General features: G+C 38.6%; 1 protein-coding gene across 1 annotated transcript; it reads right to left on the reverse strand.

Moving 5' to 3' along the window:
• Nucleotides 1-633: 633 nt before the first annotated feature.
• On the reverse strand, nt 634-24,390 carry LOC105490896 (glycine-N-acyltransferase like 3). The gene is made up of 6 exons (XM_011756873.2): nt 24,272-24,390; nt 15,612-15,717; nt 11,958-12,065; nt 10,883-11,009; nt 6,937-7,063; nt 634-2,201 (listed from the first exon to the last, which is right to left on the reverse strand). The coding sequence occupies exons 2-6, from the start codon at nt 15,687-15,689 to the stop codon at nt 1,775-1,777; spliced, it is 867 nt and encodes a 288-aa protein (XP_011755175.2). The 5' UTR covers nt 15,690-15,717; nt 24,272-24,390; the 3' UTR covers nt 634-1,774.

The following is a 24,390-nucleotide window of genomic DNA, read 5'->3' on the forward strand; positions in this document are numbered from 1 at the left end:
CCTCACCAGGATTAAGCTATATACATCTCACATCTGGTACAATTATTAGCACATAGATAAATGTGAAATGTTACGCAAATTATCATTAGGAAGAAAATAAGGCTATAATAATATTGCCATATATCAAGCAGGAGTAACTCATGCTTAATCGATGCTAAAGATAATTGGCATCCTTAGGGCATATTCTCCTAAGAGGTTTATGGCCTCTGGTTACTTGGTGCTTTCCTCTCTGGATCCAAGGATAGAGAAGTTTCCAGGTAACTGTGGACTCAGGATGAACTAAGCATGTATTTACTCCTACTGAGTCCTATTTTTTAAATTAAAATGTGCTTTACTTCAGCCAAATTGTTTCCTTTTTCTCAGAATAAACGCCTAAAAGTTGGATTTTTCCCTATCTTTGCAGTCAGGATTTTGTGACCTCCTTGGGGATAAGAAACCAGTATTTTCTATATAGCTAAGTCAACTTTATCAAGACAAGGCCAATCCAACTATTGTGTTAGTGCCTGCTTTTATTGTAAATGGAGAACACAGCTGGTGATGCTTATCTCTTTCTTTACTGCCCTTGAAAGGTATACATACACAAGCAATTGGAACTCAAATTAAGAAGAAATAATGACAAGAATAAAAGAAAAATAAAATTAATCTTTTAATTACTTAAGCATTTTAATTTACATTATAAAAAAGGATACACGATTTAGTGAAAATAACAGATTGGAATTGAAATGGCAGCATTCTGGGTCTGCCTCCAGTACTGATTATAAAGAATATAATCTTGACAAAGTCATTTCTTTTCTCTGGTCCTCAAAATTTTCACATGTAATCAGAGGGTTAAAGTTTATTATCAAAATTCTATGAGTATATACATATACATATAGAAGATATGAATGTATATATATGTGTATGAATATATGTTATATATTCATTTGCATACCCCCAAACACCCCTATATATGATCTTAGTTTTATATGGGAAAGTAGATTATGAATAAGAGGGCTGAAATAGATTATAGGTAAGGTCTAGTCCTATGCTGACAGCATTTGTTTATAGCATCAAAATGCCCATATTGTCATCCATCCAAGGCAAATAAGCAGTAAGAAGCTGTTAGAAATGCAAAATTTGGGGCCCTACCTCAAAGAAGGAGAGGCCTAGTGATGTGTGTTGCAACCTGCCCTCTGGGCGATTCTGACAAACACTAAAATGTAAGAACTACTACATTTGAACATTCCCAGGGCAGTGAACTATAGGCTAGAGTCCTAGGCAGAAGTAAAGAGCAAGTAATTAAAGGGGAAAAAGGAGGTTACTCTACAGAGAACTTAGCGGTAGAGCTGTTAGGACAGAGGTTGCTGAGACAAAGCAGTAGGGACAGGGGAATATGAAGGCAGTAGGGAAGCGGTGTGCCTTTAAGACTACAGAGCAGAGGTCCAAGCAGCAATCATAAAGCAGTAGCCACATGGTCGTGTGTTGAATCATTTGTTCTCAGGCAGTAATTTCTCCTAGTACGCTAAAACTGCTGGCTTTAGAACCTATTCTCCTAAAGGAGGACAATCGTACTCAGTCTTCAGCCACAGCTACTCTTCACCCCCACAGCTACTTACTGGAGAAACCTGAGATACGAAGAATTAAGGCTTCTCAAGTGGATCCTGTATGTATTCTCCAGACCCTTTCCAACAACCCAAGAGTCTCCAGATTCCCATTTTAACTCTCCCCTCGTTGGCAGCCAAGAGTATGTGTACGCTCAGGGAAAGTAAGAAAACCACTGCAGTTTTTCACTGGGCTAGAGGTGAGGCAGGCCAGAGAAAGTCGCAGGGGTGAGAATAAGCCTGTGGAAGCGACAAGGCAAGAACTCAGCGTGGAGACTTTTCAGTAGGCCTATAGATGCCGTGTTGTCATCCAGGACGTTCCCCTGAGAGGGGAATCCCCGGCTTTGCAACTTCCTAGCCAGCGTGAGGGCCACCAGCCGGCTGTAACCTTTCCTGCGATGTTCTGGCAGGGTGTACCCATGGCATATGGTGGCAAACTGGTCTGTGATGGACCAGGAGACCGGGTTTCCCTTCTCATCCCGGACACACACACTAGGGAAGCAGGCGATGAGGTTGGCGATGTACCGGAGACATTGTTCATTGCCACCCCTTGACCAAGTCCGGTTGAGTAGATCTGCTTCGGCAACAGTCAGGTAGGTTAGTCGTGGGAAAGGCCCCTTGCTAGAACAGAATGACACAAGAACAAATAGGACCTCAGAGTCATGTGGTTATACATAACTATTTTTCTTTTTCGAGACAGAGTCTTGCTCTGTCGCCCAGGTTGGAGTGCCGTGGCGTGATCTCGGCTCACTGCAACCTCTGCCTCCCGGGTTCAAGCAGTTCTTGGGAGGCCTGCCTCAGCCACCCAAGTAGCTGGGATTACAGGCGCCTGCCACCATCCTGGCTAATTTTTATATTTTTAGTAGAGACGGGATTTCATACTATTGGCCAGGCTGTTCTCGAACTCCTGATCTTGTGATTCACCCATCTCGGCCTCTCAAAGAGCTGAGATTATAGGCGTGAGCCACCATGCCCGACCTATTACTACTCTTTTCATATTGGTTCAAACTGAGAAACCATCCCTGAGAGGGCACCTAAGATTTTCAGTGAGTTAGAATCCACCATTCCCGATTTACAAGCACCTTTCCGGGTTTCATTTCTGAGAAGACAAAACACTTATTACACCAAATTTAAGTCGTTGCTTCTAATTTTATGTTCACTTGCTTTTGCCTTCAGCACAGGTTAAGGAAAGTGTTTCTGTTGTTAAATGAATTAAATTTGGCCCGCAGTTCCCGCTAGACCTTGAGTCCCCATGTGTTGAATTGCAACCTAACTTGACACAAAACCAACCTTAGGCGCATAACAAACAGCTAAGTTTGTTATACAAGCCAATCACAGGCAGGTAAGTGAGCAGACCATGCCCAAATATACAGATACCTAACTGTTGCCAATCAGAGGATTTACCTGCTTTGCTTCCGTGTCTGGCGTATAAAATCTCCCACTGGTGGGTGTAACTTTAAACTTCTGATTCTGAGTGCTGCCAGATTCATGAACTGTTCTTTGCTCAAATAAACGTTGCTAACTTTTTTTTTTTTTTTTTTTGAAAGCATTGCTCTGTCTCCCAGGTTGAAGTGCAGTGGTGCAATCTCGGCTCACTGCAACTTCCACCTCCCCGGTTCAAGCGCTTCTCGTATCTCAACCTCCTGAGTATGTGGGCTTACAGGTGTGCCACCGCGCCTGGCTAATTTTTGTATTTTTAGTAGAGACAAGGTTTCACCATGTTGGCCAGGCTGGTCTCCAACTCCTGTATTCCAGTTGTCCACCATACTAGACCTCCCAAAGTGTTGGGATTATTACAGGTGTGAGCCACTGCACCCAGACCAACGTTGCTAAATTTAATCTGTCTAAAGTTTTCTTTTAACACTTTCTGTAAACAACAACAATAACGAAAACCCTCAGAATTGCTTTTATTTAGTCCTGACTCTGCTGAAGTCCTCTCTGAGGCCTTGGTAAGTCCAGATTCTTGGAGCCCTAATCTTTTGCTCAATTAAAAAAAAAAAGAAAAAGTTTTAGAATAGAACTTCTGTGGTTATGCATCCATGTTAGAGTAGAACTTCTGTGGTTATGCATCCATGGCCAAAAAAGAAATAAAATCTCTTAATTTGCCAAGCATATGTGCATGCTTTAGAAATGTTTGTTCTTCTTCTTTTTTTTTTTTTTTTTTTTTTTTTTCAGATGGAGTCTCGCATTATTGCCCAGGCTGGAGTGCAGTGGCTTACTGCAACCTCTGCCCCCTGAGTTCAAGCGATTTTCCTGCTTCAGCCTCCCAAGTAGCTGGGATGACAGGCACGTGCCAACATGTCCAGCTACTTTTTGTATTTTTAGTAGAGACAGGGTTTTGCCATGTTGGCCAGGCTGGTCTCGAACTCCTGACCTCAGGATGATCCACCCGCCTTGCAAGTGCTGGGATTACAGGCGTGAGCCACTGCGCCTGGCCGTATTTGTTCCTTCAAACTGTCTCCTAGGCCTGCTCTTTTCTAGGTTAAATAGTCCCAACCTTCAACTTTTCCATTGGCAGTGTTTGTATACGCCACTAGCTGTATCTGTTCTAATGTTATGAAAGTTTTTATTAATTTACTGTATAAAGCCCCTCATATTAAGATAAAGAAAAAGAATTGCTGCAATTTCTAAAAACTGAAATGGATTACTTAGTTGAAAGCCTATGAGGCTGACAGTGCCTCAGAATTTGCTCTCAGTCTTAAAGCTATTAATATCATAAGACTACCCCAGTGACTGCTAAGAGACTGATAATGTTCTTGTCATCATTTTTATAAAGTAAAAATCTGTGTTTTCTTTTAATTAGTGGTGTGTAATGTTGTTGCACATTTCAGGCATTTTATCAGCTATAGAACTGGGCCAGTCATTCATCGACTAAGCGGAGGAAAAAAATAGCTGGTTTAATGGAATTTTCAATTGAGTTTTTGAAAATGAACTTTAAAGCAAGGGCAAAGAAGCTTCAGGCAGAAATAATAACTGCAGATAAAAACATTACTAAGGCAAGTGTTTCAGGAGTAGTTATGTTAGAGACTGTGACCTTGTTTCCAAAGTGCTGGGGGTTCACACACTTGCCTAATGACTTAGGTGTTAAATGCAAATTGTTTGCATCAGTTTCGTGTGGGAAGTTAAGGAAAAAAAAAAAAGACAGAATGTCTAACTGTATGCAAAAGAGATCAATTCAAGTTAAAACCCCATTTCAAAAGGTTTGACTGGACAGAGGAAAATTTTAAATAATACCTCAGGCATACAATAGTAAACAGATTATGGGATACTTCAAAGAACAAATAACCTGGTTTCTTCAACAGAAAAGTAATGCAAAAAATAAAGATGAAGGGGAACTTACAAGTCAAAGGAAACTTCAGATGTATTAAAGAGTTCTATGTATGAACCTTGTTTAGATGTTGATTCGAAACAAACTTTAAAATGTGACAATATCAGAAATATAAATACTGTTATTTTACTTTAAGGAAATATGTTAACAATATTTTAAGGGAATGTGCAGAAAAAACTAACATAGAAGGCTTGAGGCCGTCGCCCTTAAAAAGGCCTAATTGCAAGGTTGACCCTTGGTTGGTGTCTACGAACATGGATCTGGAAGGGGGCTACCATTTCCAGGACTCACATAAATGGGTCACTGTGATTAAATTGTGCAAACAGTATGGGTTTTGCTGAACACTGGCTTTCCTTCTGTGTGTCTAGGAAATCGGTCTGTGCTAGGCAGAGGATGCTGCCAATAAAAATCCTGGGCACTGAGTGTCTAATAATAAGTTTCCCTGGTAGACAACTTTTAGCAGAGCACGGTGGCTCAGGCCTGTAATCCCATCACTTGGGGAGTCCCTGACAGGAGGATTGCTTGAGGCCAGGAATTTGAAACGTTTTACACATATCATTACAGGTCATTGTTTAGGGACTGAGCACATTCTATGTGACTCCACTGAGAGACAACTCTTGGAAGCTTGTGTCTGGTTTCCTCTGGACTTTACCCAGTGCTCCCTTTCCCTTTGTTGATTTTGCATTTTATCTTTTCATTGTAATCAATCATAGCCATGAGTATATTTGCTGAGTCCTGTGTGTCAACATAGTGAACCATAAAACCTGTGGGTGTTCTTGGGGACCTCGGACACAGGAGTAATATCAGTATAGTGGGTGTTTTTTTTTAAGACTCACTTTTTAGAGTTACATATTAAAATTTTTAAGGATAATGTCTGGGACATTTCTTCAAAATAATCTAGGAAGTGGAAAGAATATATATTTGTATAAATTAAATAAGGTCAACTGCGTATGGGTAGGGAGTTCTTTATACTAGCCTTTAAACTTTCATGTATGTTTGAAATTTTCGTAATTAAAACTACAATAAAAGAAAATCCAGTTGCTTTCCTATGACTTAAAATGTACATTCTTCTTAAGGTTTAGTGCTATTTTGCTCAACAATTTCTTCAACATTCACTGTAGGAGTACAGAAAATTAACATTCATTGAGGTGGGTGATTTTTAATTATCTTGCTTCAGTCTCTTGCAAAACAACAGGAAAATATTATAACAATTTTTTTTAACATTAACTGGCTTGGTTTAATCAGTCTATGGTATATACATTTATCAAGACATCACATTGTACCCCATGAAAGTGTACAATTATTATTTGTTGATTTAAAATGATATTAATTTAACAAAATACTTAAAGGAATGAATTCAGAAGAAACTGAGACTCAGAAAGGTAATTAGTAAATGACAGAGCAGGGACTCCAAAAGAAGAATAAATGCAGATACAAACTAATCAATGTTTTGAAAGATTGTATCTGGAGTTGGACTTGGGATTCTTTCTTGGCTCTATAATTTACCCCTGTGTGTTACTTCATCTCTGTTTAAAAAGGTGTGTGGGGGCGGGAGGGGCAATAATAATAGTCCTACTTTACAGGGTTGTGGAAAGAACTAATGGGATAACATATTTAAGACATGTAGTCCCTGGCACATAAGAGCTCAACATAAGTCAGCTATATACCCCCATCCCTGAAACAGCAAAAACAATAACAACCTTGGACTCAGACGGTATAAATTATTTAGAATTATTTGAGGGACGAGGACACCAAGGAATACTTTTTCCGTGGATACTATGAAAACACAGGAATTCTGAGTTCATTTATAACTATGGACAAAGATACTGATTTGATTTTCAATGAAATTATGAGCAGTCAAGCGCAGGAGAGAGGAGAAAAGTAAATATACACACACCCATTTATGCTCAATGGTTGAAATCCAAAGTGCCTAGATATTCCATAGTGATACTAAGTACTCCAGTTACTGCTACCTGTACTTCTATAGCAGTAAGTCCTGCCCCAAATGCAAAAACTTGGTTTACATACAGGAAACTGGTATCTGGCAGAGTTGAAACAGGAGAAAGATGAACAGCCTTGAAGGAAGTTAGCTTTACATTCAACTGCTTTGAGTTGGCAACCGCTTTGGAAACATCATATAACTCACTCTGCAACCCTGTGTATAGAAAGATATAATTTAATATGTGGGCATTTTAGTTGAAAAAGCAGACAGTAAATTTGTTGCAGTAATTTTATACTGAGAATCATCAGTACCAGCAGTTTGCCACTTGTATTATCCTAACCAGTATACATTTACATCTAATTTATTACAGCTATTGTCTAAGTTTCAAATTTTTGTAGGAGTTTCAAATTCCCCTGATGTTGCCCATTGGGACCACTCATCACGATCTTCATAGAAACTTATGATAGGAATATCTCATGGGACTTTAGAATTTCTTGGGAGAATATTGATTCTTTGGACTCTCAGACTAACCTTAAGCTCCACGAAATAAAGGATGAAGTCTATGAAGTATACAAGAAATAAAGGATGAAGTCTATGAAGTATACAAGAGCTTAGATTTGTTGGACATGGCAAACCAACTTCAAAGACTCTCTTTCAGTCTGTTATACCTCTCCATTACAGAACGCAAGGTGTAAACTCAGTGTTGGTGAGATTTACCCTGAACTTACCTCACCCAGATTCCATTTGTCATAGTTATTTGATTAATCTTGATTCAGTAGGTGTTGCATATATATAAGGTGCTATGCTAGACAATGTTCATAGTGGTACACAAAAATGGTATGGTCTCTGTTCTTTATTTAGAAACAGGGTCTTGCTCTCTTGTCCAGGTTAGAGTGCAGTGGCATGATCATAGCTTACTATAACCATGAACTCCTGGGCTCAAATGATCCCCCTCCCTCAGCCTCCTGAGTGCATGCCACCGCTTGGCTGATTTATTTTTTAAGTTTTTGTTTTGTTTTGTTTTTGTAGAGTTGGGGTCTCCGTATATGCCCAGGCTGGTGTCAAACTCCTGGCCTCAAGAGATCCCCCTGTCTTGGTCTCCCAAAGCACTTGGATTACAGGCATAATCCACCATGCCTGGCCCTTCCTGGTCTTTGTTCTTAGAGAGCTTATAGTATGATTCCTTTCTCCACCTTTTCAAATCCCCATCTACTCCATCCTTTCCAGTCTGTGTCCTGATGGATTGAATTCTCTGCAAACTGACTTTCCCTCTTCCCATGACTAATGGCTTATTTCCTCCCCTCTGGTAAGATTCTTCAGTGTGGACCTGGGACTTCTTGAAGAATGCTTGAGTGGGAAGGCGTATTGAACACAGTGTTGTATCTGAGCCTTGACTCCTCCCTCAGGGAGTTAAACCTCAGAAAAGATAAGTAGGCTTTTGAGTTAATGTTATTAAAATTAAAGATGCTGTGGCTAGTATCTCATATTATAACACTGAATTTCATCTAAGTAATTCAAAAGACTGTGAGAAAAAAGGAGGCAGTGCCTACTTTTTAAGTGTGTGTTCTTAAACACACTATAGTTTAATTTTGGTCTCAGATTTTTTAATCTACAAGTTTTCCTTCAATCCCTAACCCCACTCTGATTCTTTCATTTCATTTGTTGAAAAAACCCAGGTGTTTACCGTGCGGTTTTCACAATCTTGGATTTTGTTGATTACCTCTTCATGGTGTTCTTGATCATGTCCTTTTGTCTTCCTTACAAGTTACGACTTTTAACAAATGATTTTCTCCTTTCCCACAAGTGAAAGGAACTTCCACATCTTGCTCTGCCTCTTTCTACCTACCTTCTTATGAGAAGAGCGGCTAAGTGGATAAGCCACAATTCAGGACATTTATTAGACTTCTTACCAATAAGCAGGCTTCTGAAACTCTCACGTTAGTACACACGTAGATAATTTTTCACGTCAGTGCAAGGTTAGCTTACTAATCAGTAGTGAGCAGAAGAGCCTGGCCTGTGTGGGTAGCTGTATACTTTTTCACTTCCTGCCTTCATATGGCAAACTAAAGGGGTTTAGCTACTCTGGGTAGCTTGTTGGGTTAAACGTGATTTAATATTGTTCATTAATGGCTCTCAGATTAAAAATGACAAAGGCATTCCTATGCAGGATGTGTCATTCCTCTGGACATCAAGTCCTGAAGCAGCTCCACCACCTAATGCTTGATCTACCCAGTAGCCAAACTAGTATCTATGACGGGGCCTGCACTGTGGCAAATGTTGATCATGTATATGGCCAGTAGGTAGGCTTTTGGAATTGTGTTATGGAAACAGAGAGGATTTATGACCTTTTTGGGTACTGCAATTAAGAATAGTAAACATACCAATGACTTCTTGGAAAGTATTCAGTATTCCAAGAAAATTACAGCTATTACCACAGAAGTCTGTAGTCAAAAGACCACAGGAGAAGCCAACGGTAATGTCCAGGCTGACTTACGTGCTAAATGAGGGACCTTTACTACTCCGGCTATATTAGGTGATACTAATTCACATTTGTCCCCATCAAACCTTCAGAAAGAATGATTGAGTCAATTTAGATGACTATAAGTTACTCACAACTATCAGCTCAGCCTTCTGAAAAGGATATTAGAAATTATATACCTTTTTTCTATATAATGATGGATTGAGGTGATTTAGTGATAATAGGCCTGTAGCACCAAGATCCATCCAATTACTACCATGATTTTTCACACCAATGAGGACATTTATTCATTTCTATGTTAAAGTAATACTGGTCAGAACATTTTTTTCTAAATTGGCTATGGAAGTGATAGAATCATGTCTCACATCTAACCAGCGCAACTGGGGCAAATCTGTAAAGGTGAGAGATAGTTTAGAGTTTCCTGCATAAGGTCTTTTTGTACATTTATGAATACATTTTGTACGACATCTGATGTCTTTGGGTTATGATCATGTGTTAGTCTTTATTTGTAAATTTTCCGGGTGGATAGAAGCTTTTCCTTATTGGAGGGCCTCAGCTTTCTATAGGTGAAAAAAAATTACTAGACTTTGTATTTCTAATATGAGGTTCCCTACTTTCCTGTTAAATGATCAAGGCACTCATTTCACTGGAACAATCATAAACAACAACTTTATTGCCTGTACTAACACCTAATCATTATGAAAAGTTGGATGAGTAAGTGTACACTGAAGCGGAAACTATTCATCTAAACTATCAGAAACCCTTAATCTTCTCTCCTGGCATGAAGTTCTGCCCCAAGCCCTGATGGCCATGCCATTATCTCCTCACAGCTCATATAAACTCTTTCTGTCTAAAATCACTTTAGCAGCTTAGTCAATAGGATGAGACGCTGTCTCAACAAAAACAAACAAAAAAGGGCCCTGTGTGGTGGTGCCACCTGTAGTCCCAGCTACTCAGGAAGCTGAGGAGACAGGATCCTTGAGCCCAGGAGTTCAAGGCTGCAGTGAGCTATGCTCATACCACTGCATCCAGCCTGGGTTGCAGAGCAAGACCTTGACTCAGAAAAAAAAAAAAAAAAAACAGTCATTTGAGGGCATTGTATGCAGATCAATTGATTATTTCTTTCCAGAATCATCTGCTTCAGAAAAAATAAAAGGCCTACCTATTGGCTAAGACCTAAATTATAGTTATTTTAAAAGGTGTGATAGAAAATTATTAAAACCAATAAGGAAAAATATTCTGATTCTCACTGATATCCATCCATATTACAATAATAGTAGAAAATATATGTCACCTAAGAACAGCTCCATTTAAATGGTCTCTTTTTAACCCGAAGGCCATGCATGCCTCATTAGACATGACAAATAAGTGTTCTTACAACACTATAATATAGAAATGGTAAATGCATAAAATGGATGTGTATGTATTTATACATATATGTGTATATATATAATCTACATATTTTCATATATATGAAATATCTATATCTATCTGGATATATGCTAAGGAGGAAAAAAATGACTGCATAATATAAGTCTTGCACTTGACCTCACCTTGTATTTGAAAAACTTGGTTCCAGTTAAAAACATCACATTCTTCCAATAGCTGTCGATAAGCCCTGACATCCTTGTAGAACACAGCATAGGCATTAGTATAATAATCAAGGTTATCTGTCTCAGCCTAGGACAGAAGACATTACATATATATATTACATATATAAATATATATATACATATATAAATATTTAACTCTTTTATATTTAATTTTATATGTAATTCTTGGATTTACCTCCAAGAATTACAACTCTCAGAATCTTCCTAATGTGGTCAGGACGGTACCTCTTTGGCCATATGAGCTTCTCCTTGGTCTCAGGAGCAGAATGGGGCAGATGTTGTCTTCACTCTTCTTCCAAATACCCACATGACCAAAGTCACCAGTCATAAGCAACCATTCACCCAGGGAAAAAGCTAGTATCTATAAGTCAACCATTTGTGCTTCATCCTTCTAGAGATCATGAAACACTAAGGAACCACTTTATTGAACATGTTTGGACTAGAGGTTTTTCAAGTTCCTGATACTCTGAAGCCAGTCAAATTAGAATTTAATGCTGAGGCTGGGCATAGTGGCAGTTCATGCCTGTAATCCCAGCACTTTGGGAGCCGGAGGCAGACCGATCACCTGAGGTCAGGAGTTCGACATCAGCCTGGCCAACATGGTGAAATCCCATCTCGACTAAAGTGTCTACTAAAAATACAAAAATTAGCCAGGCATGGTAGTGGGTGCCTATAAGCCCAACTACTCAGGAGGCGGAGGCAGGAGAATCGGTTGAACCTGGGAAGTGGAGATTGCAGTGAGCTGAGATCACACCACCGCACTCCAGTCTGGGTGACAGAATGAGACTCTGAGAAAGAAAAGAAAAGAAAGTTGGCAAAAGAAAGGGAAAGAAAGAGAAAGAAAGAAAGGAGGGAGGGAGGGAAGGAAGGAAGGGAAAGAAAGAAAAGAAATGAAGGGTGAAACAGGTAGTGTTGTAAGCTAACGTATATGGCTACTGTGGTTATAAAATACCATTACCTATTTTTTCTCTCCAATTCTTACTATTTTTAAATTTTTTACCTTTCAAAACTATACCTCTCTTTGTCGTCGGGTGATAACAGCTTTGAAATCTGGCCATGAATCCAACACCACTTCCTTTTGAAAGGGGTTCCCACGATTTATGTTCATCACCGCTCCATAAACCTGAGTCAGATAACCCAGAGAGACAAGCCAATCATACTATTAGCTGTTTCAGTCACATATTATCTTCTTTACTTCTTGTTCTACTGTGTACTCATGTCCATGAGAGGGGAAATTATAAACATATATGCATACATTCAGACACATGATAGACACACATTAATTTTTCTGTTGCTATTTTATCAGTGCACATGAAAACTGGTAAAAGGTCTATGAAATCCTATAAAAACTCTTTCCAAACCTAGTTTTTTAAAGGATAGCAGTGAGAGGTACCAAATTCATAGGCTTACTAGGTGGGTACTTGGCACATAGGTCAGCAGTAAATACTTGCTGAATGAATCAGGATAACATATGCACTTAGGGTCCATGCATATTTAAAAATTTCCGCAAATAATTTTGATGCTCAGCTGCTTTTCAAGCCCACTATAGTATTTGAAAATAACCTGTGAAATGCAACTCCTTCTTCAACCCTAAATTACAATTAGACATCATTAGAGGGTGACACCAGCTCAAATTAAAACAAACAAACAAACAAACAAAACTGCACTTTAGATTTGATGGAGCCAGGCTCTAAATGATGTCTCAATTCATTATTATGTCCATGGAGCCTGACATAGATGATTGAATGCTTGGTGACTCAACCAAAGTAGAACAATATTAGAATTCTTTCTGTGGCCTTTCACATTTTTTCTTCTCTTTCTTTAAAGTTTACCCTTCTTTTATTATTATTATTATTTTGTGACAGTGTCTCACTCTGTCATCCAGGCTGGAGTATTATGGGGCAATCACAGATCACTGCAGCCTTGAACTCCTCAGTCTCGCTCTGTCACCCAGGCTGGAGTGCAGTGGCGCGATCTCTGCTCACTGCAACCTCCGCCTCCTGGGTTCAAACGATTCTCCCACCCCAGCCTCCTGAGTAGCTGGGACTAAGGCAAGCACCACCACACCTGGATAATAAAAAAAAATTTTTTTTGGAGAGATGGGGTCTCATGTTGCCCAGGCTGGTCTCCAACTCCTGGGTTCAAGTGATCCTCCCACCTTGGCCTTCCAAAGTATTGAAATTACAGGCATGAGCCACCATACGCAGCCACATATTTTTCTGTACTAAGAAAGATGACTGTCCTACAAAACAGCTTTCATGTGTCACATGTATGCTTGTAGAGGTTGGATAAAGTGGTGGTGGTAACAAGGACTGCTGAACTATGGGAATCCTTTTTACCACCATTCATGTTCATCAATAGTGAAATGAATAAATACATTGTGGCACATTGGTACTATAGATTACAAAACAGCAATGAAATTAATCTCACAAACATAATGTTGAGCAAAAGAAGTTAGATACGAAAAAGATACTTACTGTGTGATCCAATTTATGTTACATTCAAAACAATTATGGCTTTGGAAGTCAGGATAGTGGTCACTTTTAGGGAGCAGGGAGAGGTAGTGGTTGGAAAGGGGCATTGCCGGTGGGAAGGAGTGATGTAAAAAGTAATTTTCTTTCTCTGTAGTAGTGGATGTTATGTAGGCATTTGCTTTATGAAAAATCATTGAGCTACATAATTAAATTATGTGCACTTTGTAACTAGCATGTGTTAGATTTCAATGGACTTTGTGTTGCTTGGTTTTGTTTATAAGGACATTGGAACCTACATTTACCTCCCTTATCACTTTTTTGTTTAATTAAAAAAAAAAAAAAAAACTTTTTTAAAGAAATGGGACCTTGCTGGCCTTGAACTCCTGGGCTCAAATGAACCTACTGTCTCTGCTTTCCGAATAGCTGGGACTACAAGCTTGCTACCGCACCGTAGTTTATCACTATTTTAATCTAAATCACTCATTTTCTTCAATGCCTAGAATTGTACAACTTTCTTCCATATTACCCATTCTGGACGTCATTCACATATCCTCATAGAGGGAGTCTTTCCAAATTGGGTTCGGCTTATATTATTGTGTAACATGGATCACCCTTAGTGAAAATTCGAGATCTAAAGTAACCTGGAAGGGTCAGGCTTATTCTGTTAATCTTTAAATTCTGTGGCTGCTCATCTTGCATATACAGAGTAATGTTTATTGATATCGTTTCACATGAAGAAACTGTACATTCTTACTCAAGAATGTAACCTAAATATGGTTGGAATGCTCAGCATGTTAAAAGGGAAAACCCTTTCAATATTCAGATTCGGAAAAAAAAAAACGTAACTTATTTATATAGGATTTGGAGCCAACTGAAACATTTGACACTGGTTAACTACAAACTCTTCCAACAGCTATTTATTAAAAGGGTGAATGTTGAGTTGAGGGGGTGTGGCTAGAAGGATGTCAATGCACTGGGGGAATGAGATGAGAGCTTATGAAGGAACTTTGGAAGGATATTTAATCACTTAAACACTAAGCTGAGGTTACAAAATCCATAGCCACAACCTCCAGAAAATGGAGGAAGTGTAAATAAACAAAACTGTATTTTCTTTAATTTTTTAATCTTTTATTACCCTGTAAAGGTCACTGAAGTTGTTTTCATTATCTCTGGCAAAATAATTATTTGGACATGTTATTAAAGCAAAGTAGCCTACCATTTCATTCTATTAATTCACTTCAGTGTCAGCATTGATCTTGGGAAGATTTGGGTCAGATTGTCCATTTGGTACCTTTTATTTTTTAGCCAAATGATTCCAAATTATTATTCACATTTTCGTTACCACATACGGTTTAAGCATGATCAATAAGGCAAGATGGCCAGATTTAATTCACACAGTATAGTGCATTAGAGGACTCCTTCTAGATCACTTTTGTTCAAATTTTAATGTACATGAGGATTATACAGGGTCTTTGGTAAAAATGCAAGTCTCTGTCTTCACAAATTCTTATTTGTTATGTCTCTCCTGGGTGATTTGCATGCCACTCCCATTTGAAAACCAGGCATAGGGCAGTCTCCTTGCTCAAGAAATTCAGCTCTTAAAGGCAATTTCACTGCATTTATAACAACATCTAAACCTCAGTTCTATTATTTTAACTAGATTATGTTCTTAACTGCAATGCCACTTAGTCTATACCCTTCTGCTATTTAAAATACTTTAGAACTCAAATTTATTTAGAAATAATCTAGAAATTATACCTAAATTTCCTTAGGAGTCATCCAAGTGACTATGAAAAGTGTAGTTTCTAGGGGGTGAGAGGAAAGGGGAGGGAGAGCATCAGGACAAACACCTAATGCATGTGGGGCTTAAAACCTAGATGATGGGTTGATGGGTGCAGCAAACCACCATGGCACATGCATACCTATGTAACAAACCTGCACATTCAGCACATGCATCCCAGAACCTAAAGTTTAAAAAAAAGAAAGAAAGAAAAAAAAGAAAAGTGGAATTCCCTGGGCCTTATCCACAGTCTATTCAATCTGTCTCTAGCAGGAGGGAGCTAGAAGCTGTAGGTTTAACAAGTGCTCCTAGAGAGTCTTGTTATCAGAAAAAAAGGAAAATAGCCACAAGTTTGACATTATTTTACAGATTAACACAACAAAGAAATAAAATAAAATTAGTAATTTTATGGTACCTTGAGTGATTCAGGAAAGCAACTCTTCAACATTTTCTCCAGTATCAGTAATTTGGTAGAACAGTTTAGCACCAGCATCTTTTCCAGAGTTCTTGCAACTCCACACCTAATTAGAAACTTGAAGGTAGGCATTTAATTTTTGTCTGTTAATATTTGGATCTATTTAGGAGTATTCTTGTAATTCTATTTTCATTGGGTATAATTCTGACTGCCATTGCTCCCTCTAAAGAGGGAAAAAGGAAGATGGGGAGGCACTGGGACGGGTAAACTGGAGAATACATGGGAAGTGTTAATGACCTAATCCCGAACAGATGTGAGTATCTATCCTGGGTTAAATCTATTATATACATTGATTGTACTCTAAACTCTGTCTTCAGAGCATGTATAACAGTTGTAATTTTATATTTATTTGTGTTTTATTTGGTCTAAATCCATCCCGAGTAACCTATAAGCTGTATAAAGGTAGGACCGATGCCTTCTTTGTGCTCCACTGTATCCACAGCACCTGCCAAAGGGACTAGTACACAGTAGGGACATTCTAAATAGTTGTTGAATGGAAACTATGAAGCTCAGGGTAAGAGCCTCGAGCTAAGTTGGAAAACATCTTTTTCACAATGTGGGGCAAAGACTAGAGAAAGACTTGAGTGGGTCAGATGGTTATGAGGAACAACTGGAGAGAAATAACCTAGATTGAAGATGAAGAATCAGAAGTGATCAAAGGCTGAGACTCATTTTAGCCTGATAAAATTAAAGAAAGAAGAAGGGCCTAAATATAATGTATGCAAAGTCATCTGTTCTCATGCAATTACATTTTTTTTTAGATTTGGGGGCTTCACCTCCCCTGTTTTGTTCCCAAGAAAACTTTTTCTGGCATCATTCCAATCAGGGATGGACTGAATTAAAGAAAAAAAATATTTCCTATGTTCAATGTAGCAGAGCTTATCAACGTACATGTGGCAGACAGGCACTAGGATGGCAAAGAGAACTCAGCTAGACAGGAGAACGTGGTGCCTCTGGGGTTGTGGTGGAGAGCTGGGATCATTCCTTTACAACATGTTTTCCAGGTAGAGAAAATTCTACTCAATTTCCCTATGTGGCATAACCCTGTGATTACAAGGTACCCTGAATATTCAATTGTAATCTACCTAAAAACTGCTGTAAAATTCTATCATGAAGTTTATGTGAGCCTGAACTTCTGGAAAGCATATGATCAATCCCTGTGGGCTCTAGTTCACTGAGTGGTTACACTTAAGGTGTCTGTGCTCTCTGCAGGAGTCAGAAGAGATTGCAGGGGCCAGGGTAGCACCCGAACATCAAGAGGCTTTCGAATCCCAGTCTGGACCAATATTAGAAACTTTGAAAAGATCTAGTTTCCATACTTCAGGATGGCAAAGAAAGAAGTACAGCCATCATCTCTTCACTTTTTCATCTGCTTAACTTTTCATTCATTTGTGTCATCTCTAAATACATTTTTTAACTTTGTAGTAGATACTTATTTGAAATACATTTATTTGTTCTAATTCAATATATCCTGATAGAAAATGAAACAAAATTATTTCAAAGAGCAGTGGAACATGAACCTCTTAATTAGGTTTGATGTCTAGAGATCTTTTTATGCCTGAATACTTATCAAAGTAGCTAATGAAAAGAGTAGGAATTAGAATATTTGTTGATAATTTGCTCCTTTATTACCTGATTTGTTCCCTGAAGGATCTAAAGCCATTTATGAAAATATGTAGGACGGGCGCAGTGAGTGGCTCGTGCCTGTAATCCCAGCACTTTGGGAGGCGAAAGCGGGCAGATCACTTGAGGCCAGGAGTTCGAGACCAGTCTGACCAATATGGAGAAACCCTGTCTCTACTAAAAATACAAAATTAGCTGGGCATGGTGGCACTTGCCTGTAATCCCAGCTACTAGGGAGGCTGAGGCAGGATAATCGTTTGAACCTGGGAGGTGGAGGTTGCTAGGTTGTGGTGAGCCAAGATCGCGCCACTGCACTACAGCCTGGGCAACAAGAGCAAAACTCTGTAAAAAGAAAGAAGAAAGAAAGAGAGAGAGAGAGACAGTGAGAGAGAGAAGAAGGAAGATATGTAAAATATATCAAGAAAAATAATTAAATTAAAATTCGGCAAAGGAGAAATAGAGGGACAAAGTAATATGGAGTCAAAAGGGAGGTTAATATGCAAAGTATGGAGCATGGGACATAATCCTATGTATATAATTGATCATCCTTAATCACGAATTTCATATTTGAAAATTTACCTGCTCACTAGCATTTATTTGTAATTCCCAATTCAATACTTGTGGCACTTTTACAGTCATTTGCAGTCATGCATAGAGCAACAAAAAGAACTGGGTTTCCTAACTCACATGTTTCCAGCTAAGGCTGAACAGGGTGCTCTGTCTTCGTGTTTGTTCTCATACTGTAAACAAGTGCCCTTTTCATGGTCTGTTTAGTGCTAAGTTTTTCAAGTTTTTGTACTTTGTGTTGATTTTGCTGTTTAAAAATGGACCAAAAGCATAGCATGTTTTGGCTGTATTGGTGTTTCTAAGTGCAAAAAGGCTGTGATGTGAATAATGGAGGAAATACATGTGTTGGGTAAGTTTCGTTTGGACATGAGTTACAATGCTTTTGAATCAACAATGTATTTTAATGTGTCTTTCAACAAAAACACATATAAAACAAGGTTACTACTGATCTGCTGATGAAAATACCATAACCAGAGGCTGACAGGAACCTAGCTGTATTTCTACTTGGAACAATGTTTCAGTATTGACTAAGTCAGTGTCTGGTATCATTTTATTGAAAACAACTACCACAATGAGAATCAACTGTACTTGCAGCAAGTGAGAGGTCACTTTTGACACTAAACTTTCTAACATAAAGTGAAACAAATATGATTAGTTTCATGATGCAGTTTGCCCAGAAAATTATCCTCCTTACACTCTTTCCTCTAACATACACTTGTTTTTTCACTTATGCCATCTCTGAAGTCCATTACTCTAGCTTATTATTTATTATTTATTTATTATTATTATTTCTTTTGACACAGTCTTGCTCTGTTGCCCAGGCTAGAGTGCAGTGCCATGATCTTGGCTCACTGCAACCTCCACCTCCCAGGTTCAAGTGATTCTCCTGTCTCAGCCTCCTGAGTAGCTGGGATTACAAGCACACACCTGTAGGGAGACACCATGAAACTACTGCTACGGAATAAAATATGAAATGCTCCTGATTATTGTAAATACAAAATTGCATGCAGGATTGTGTAAAGACAATGCTAGGTCGGACTGCCAGAATGAGCCAACAGCGTGTGATGTGCTTCCTCCTGTAGAGAGCCTATGAATGGACGTGCAGTCAGGGAGGTTTCACATCACCAAGATTCCTATTCCAGAAAAGCAGATGTTCATAGCTCTGGGAATGGAATGTGACCCTTGTGGAGAGCCTATAAATGGATGCTTGAGGGGCCCCTGTCCATATGGATAAGATAGGGCTATAAACACCCTCATCTTGCCACGGCTCTTCTAGGCCTCTTTAGGGTTAAAGCATACTCCCTTCTGAGGATTTCTGGTCTAACCAGTTGTCTAGCTTCACATCATGTTTCTATGGATTGTTTGTAACCAGCTTTTGCTGCAACTGTTACTGCTGATTAATATCTTGCTAATCACAGATTATGGAAAGACTGCGTTACTGTTTTAAGGCTCTGTTAGAAATTACTGATGCACACATTATTTTGTAAATTCCTATCTCCATATACTGTAAATTGCATACAGATGTTGTGTTAAAGAATTACTTCATCCCCATGTGACCATCTCACCTCATAATCAAATGACCCTAAATCCCTCACTAACCTACCCCTGCCCTCACTAAATTTAATAATAAATGCTGGTATATTCAGTGCATTGGCACCACCGTGGGACCAGAAGGCAGTGACCCCCACTGGACCCAGCTTTCACTATCTTGTGTTTGTCTGTTATTTCTCGACCTGCTGATCTGCCTGGGAACAAAGAGAGAGCTCCGTTGCATTGTGGGCTGCTGGCCAGATCCTGCAATACACACCACCACACCTGGCTATTTTTTTTTATATTTTTAGTAGAGATAGGGGTTTCACCATGTTGGTCAGGCTGATCTCAAACTCCTGACCTCATGTGATCCACCTGCCTTGACCTCCCAAAGTGCTGGGATTACAGGCGTAAGCCACCCCACCCGGCCTCTAATTTCTTAGTAGTAAAACCTCTCCTTAATCAGGCTTTAACCTACCCTTCAAGACTATACTTTTGCAACTCACAAATGACTCAGGGTGACAAACTAAAATCAGAGACATTCCCCCATGGATTGATGCAGAGAGGACACTATAATTTATCTACATTTGACAATATCCTTTCAGGAAACAGTGATTCCTTTCATAAGGATCTTTTATTAAATAGAATTTATTTTTTATTTTTTATTTTTATTTATTATTATTATTATACTTTAAGTTCTAGGGTACATGTGCATAACGTGCAGGTTTGTTACATATGTATACTTGTGCCATGTTGGTGTGCTGCACCCATCAACTCGTCAGCACCCATCAACTCGTCATTTACATCAGGTATAACTCCCAGTGCAATCCCTCCGCCCTCCCCACTCCCCATGATAGGCCCCGGTGTGTGATGTTCCCCTTCCCGAGTCCAAGTGATCTCATTGTTCAGTTCACACCTATGAGTGAGAACATGCGGCGTTTGGTTTTCTGTTCTTGTGATAGTTTGCTAAGAATGATGGTTTCCAGCTGCATCCATGTCCCTACAAAGGACACAAACTCATCCTTTTTTATGGCTGCAGAGTATTCCATGGTGTATATGTGCCACATTTTCTTAATCCAGTCTGTCACTGATGGACATTTGGGTTGATTCCAAGTCTTTGCTATTGTGAATAGTGCCGCAATGAACATACGTGTGCATGTGTCTTTATAGCAGCATGATTTATAATCCTTTGGGTATATACCCAGTAATGGGATGGCTGGGTCATATGGTACTTCTAGTTCTAGATCTTTGAGGAATCGCCATACTGTTTTCCATCATGGTTGAACTAGTTTACAATCCCACCAACAGTGTAAAAGCGTTCCTATTTCTCCACATCCTCTCCAGCACCTGTTGTTTCCTGACTTTTTAATGATCGCCATTCTAACTGGTGTGAGATGGTATCTCATTGTGGTTTTGATTTGCATTTCTCTGATGGCCAGTGATGATGAGCATTTTTTCATGTGTCTGTTGGCTGTATGAATGTCTTCTTTTGAGAAATGTCTGTTCATATCCTTTGCCCACTTTTTGATGGGGTTGTTTGTTTTTTTCTTGTAAATTTGTTTGAGTTCTTTGTAGGTTCTGGATATTAGCCCTTTGTCAGATGAGTAGATTGCAAAAATTTTCTCCCATTCTGTAGGTTGCCTGTTCACTCTGATGGTAGTTTCTTTTGCTGTGCAGAAGCTCTTTAGTTTAATTAGATCCCATTTGTCAATTTTGGCTTTTGCTGCCATTGCTTTTGGTGTTTTAGACATGAAGTCTTTGCCCATGCCTATGTCCTGAATGGTACTACCTAGGTTTTCTTCTAGGATTTTTATGGTATTAGGTCTAACATTTAAGTCTCTAATCCATCTTGAATTAATTTTCGTATAAGGAGTAAGGAAAGGATCCAGTTTCAGCTTTCTACTTATGGCTAGCCAATTTTCCCAGCACCATTTATTAAATAGGGAATCCTTTCCCCATTTCTTGTTTCTCTCAAGTTTGTCAAAGATCAGATGGCTGTAGATGTGTGGTATTATTTCTGAGGACTCTGTTCTGTTTCATTGGTCTATATCTCTGTTTTGGTACCAGTACCATGCTGTTTTGGTTACTGTAGCCTTGTAGTATAGTTTGAAGTCAGGTAGTGTGATGCCTCCAGCTTTGTTCTTTTGACTTAGGATTGTCTTGGAGATGCGGGCTCTTTTTTGGTTCCATATGAACTTTAAAGCAGTTTTTTCCAATTCTGTAAAGAAACTCATTGGTAGTTTGATGGGGATGGCATTGAATCTATAAATAACCTTGGGCAGTATGGCCATTTTCATGATATTGATTCTTCCTATCCATGAGCATGGTATGTTCTTCCATTTGTTTGTGTCCTCTTTTATTTCACTGAGCAGTGGTTTGTAGTTCTCCTTGAAGAGGTCCTTTACATCCCTTGTAAGTTGGATTCCTAGATATTTTATTCTCTTTGAAGCGATTGTGAATGGAAGTTCATTCATGATTTGGCTCTCTGTTTGTCTGTTACTGGTGTATAAGAATGCTTGTGATTTTTGCACATTAATTTTGTATCCTGAGACTTTGCTGAAGTTGCTTATCAGCTTAAGGAGATTTTGGGCTGAGACAATGGGGTTTTCTAAATATACAATCATGTCATCTGCAAACAGGGACAATTTGACTTCTTCTTTTCCTAACTGAATACCCTTGATTTCTTTCTCTTGCCTGATTATCCTAGCCAGAACTTCCAACACTATGTTGAATAGGAGTGGTGAGAGAGGGCATCCCTGTCTTGTGACAGTTTTCAAAGGGAATTTTTCCAGTTTTTGCCAATCAAAACCGCTCAACTACATGGAAACTGAACAACCTGCTCCTGAATGACTACTGGGTACATAACGAAATGAAGGCAGAAATAAAGATGTTCTTTGAAACCAATGAGAACAAAGATACAACATACCAGAATCTCTGGGACACATTTAAAGCAGTGTGTAGAGGGAAATTTATAGCACTAAATGCCCACAAGAGAAAGCAGGAAAGATCTAAAATTGACACTCTAACATCACAATTGAAAGAACTAGAGAAGCAAGAGCAAACACATTCAAAAGCTAGCAGAAGGCAAGAAATAACTAAGATCAGAGCAGAACTGAAGGAGATAGAGACACAAAAAACCCTCCAAAAAATCAATGAATCCAGGAGTTGGTTTTTTGGAAAGATCAACAAAATTGACAGACCGCTAGCAAGACTAATAAAGAAGAAAAGAGAGAAGAATCAAATAGACGCAATAAAAAATGATAAAGGGGATATCACCACCGACCCCACAGAAATACTACCATCAGAGAATACTATAAACACCTCTATGCAAATAAACTAGAAAATCTAGAAGAAATGGATAATTTCCTGGACACGTACACTCTTCCAATACTAAACCAGGAAGAAGTTGAATCCCTGAATAGACCAATAGCAGGCTCTGAAATTGAGGCAATAATTAATAGCCTACCAACGAAAAAAAGTCCAGGACCAGATGGATTCACAGCTGAATTCTACCAGAGGTACAAGGAGGAGCTGGTACCATTCCTTCTGAAACTATTCCAATCAATAGAAAAAGAGGGAATCCTCCCTAACTCGTTTTATGAGGCCAACATCATCCTGATACCAAAGCCTGGCAGAGACACAACAAAAAGAGAGAATTTTAGACCAATATCCCTGATGAACATCGATGCAAAAATCCTCAATAAAATACTGGCAAACCGGATTCAGCAGCACATCAAAAAGCTTATCCACCATGATCAAGTGGGCTTCATCCCTGGGATGCAAGGCTGGTTCAACATTCGCAAATCAATAAACATAATCCAGCATATAAACAGAACCAAAGACAAGAACCACATGATTATCTCAATAGATGCAGAAAAGGCTTTTGACAAAATTCAACAGCCCTTCATGCTAAAAACGCTCAATAAATTTGGTATTGATGGAACGTACCTCAAAATAATAAGAGCTATTTATGACAAACCCACAGCCAATATCATACTGAATGGGCAAAAAGTGGTTAAATAGAATTTTTTTTAATGCCACAAAATAGAGCAGAAATTCTCATTGATGCAGAAAATATTTTCTACACATTTTTGTAACATGTTAGAGAGTCATAATGACGATTAACTCTGAAAGCTACAAGAGCAGAATGTCATATCCTTACCACTCAATTACTACTCTCCACAATCAGTATGTTCTGGAATTGGAAGGTAAAGGTTAGTGAATCCTTTAACCAAATTATAGCCAATAGACTCACTGTTTGAAAGTACTTGTCAAGAAAAAGAATTATGCTCATATAAGTTTTAGAAACTGAAGTTTCTTTGAGGGCATTTGAGTATTTATAAGCACAGAGCAAGCATCTAAAATATTTTATTGATTAATATTTATCATAACAATGAAAGCATGAAACTCCCCTGGGAGACTTTTAAGTCTTGTAAACAATAAAACATAAGATCTCCGTTTTTATAATGTAATACACTATTTACCATACAATGGTGGGCATTTGTTAACGAGGAAATACATTTTTTTTGCACTTGCAATCCGATGCTAATAATTATTTTTGATATGTTAGGATTTTTGTTCAGAGAGGTTGTTCTAGTTGTACCCATATCACAATGCAGACAAATTTATACTTGGCAATGCTTATTGTCGTCACATCAAAATTTAAGGGTAAAAATTTTCCTCATATCAAAATTTAAGAGTTTAAAAAACCCCAAACAAAAACACGCCGAGAAGTGAAACAAAATATATCTTTCCTTGAAACCTAATTGCAATGTATTCTTTCTGTGTAAGGTTGGATTTCATCTCTTTATTTTTCCTATCCCTTTCTGCAATTATAAACTATGACTTGAAATGTATTATATTAATGAATAAATGTTTACCTGCTGGGAGTTCGTCCAAAACTGAGGGTTTTCAGCTGTGTATCAGTCCAGCAGCTCCTTTTATATCAATGGTAAGTTTATTCTTCAAGGCTACCTCCCTAATTAGCCCTTAGTAGAAA

Source organism: Macaca nemestrina, chromosome 5 (genome assembly GCF_043159975.1).
Source record: "Macaca nemestrina isolate mMacNem1 chromosome 5, mMacNem.hap1, whole genome shotgun sequence".
NCBI classification, from domain to species: Eukaryota; Metazoa; Chordata; class Mammalia; order Primates; family Cercopithecidae; genus Macaca; species Macaca nemestrina.

Excerpts from the sequence above, each read along its gene's own strand:
- LOC105490896 (XM_011756873.2), bottom strand. The coding sequence starts at position 15,689 with ATGCTGGTGCTAAACTGTTCTACCAAATTACTGATACTGGAGAAAATG. Across the intron at positions 12,066-15,611 it reads GCTTTCCTGAATCACTCAAG|GTTTATGGAGCGGTGATGAA; the intron begins GTACCATAAAAT and ends TATCTGACTCAG. Across the intron at positions 7,064-10,882 it reads CCAAGTTTTTCAAATACAAG|GGTTGCAGAGTGAGTTATAT; the intron begins GTGAGGTCAAGT and ends TTCTATACACAG.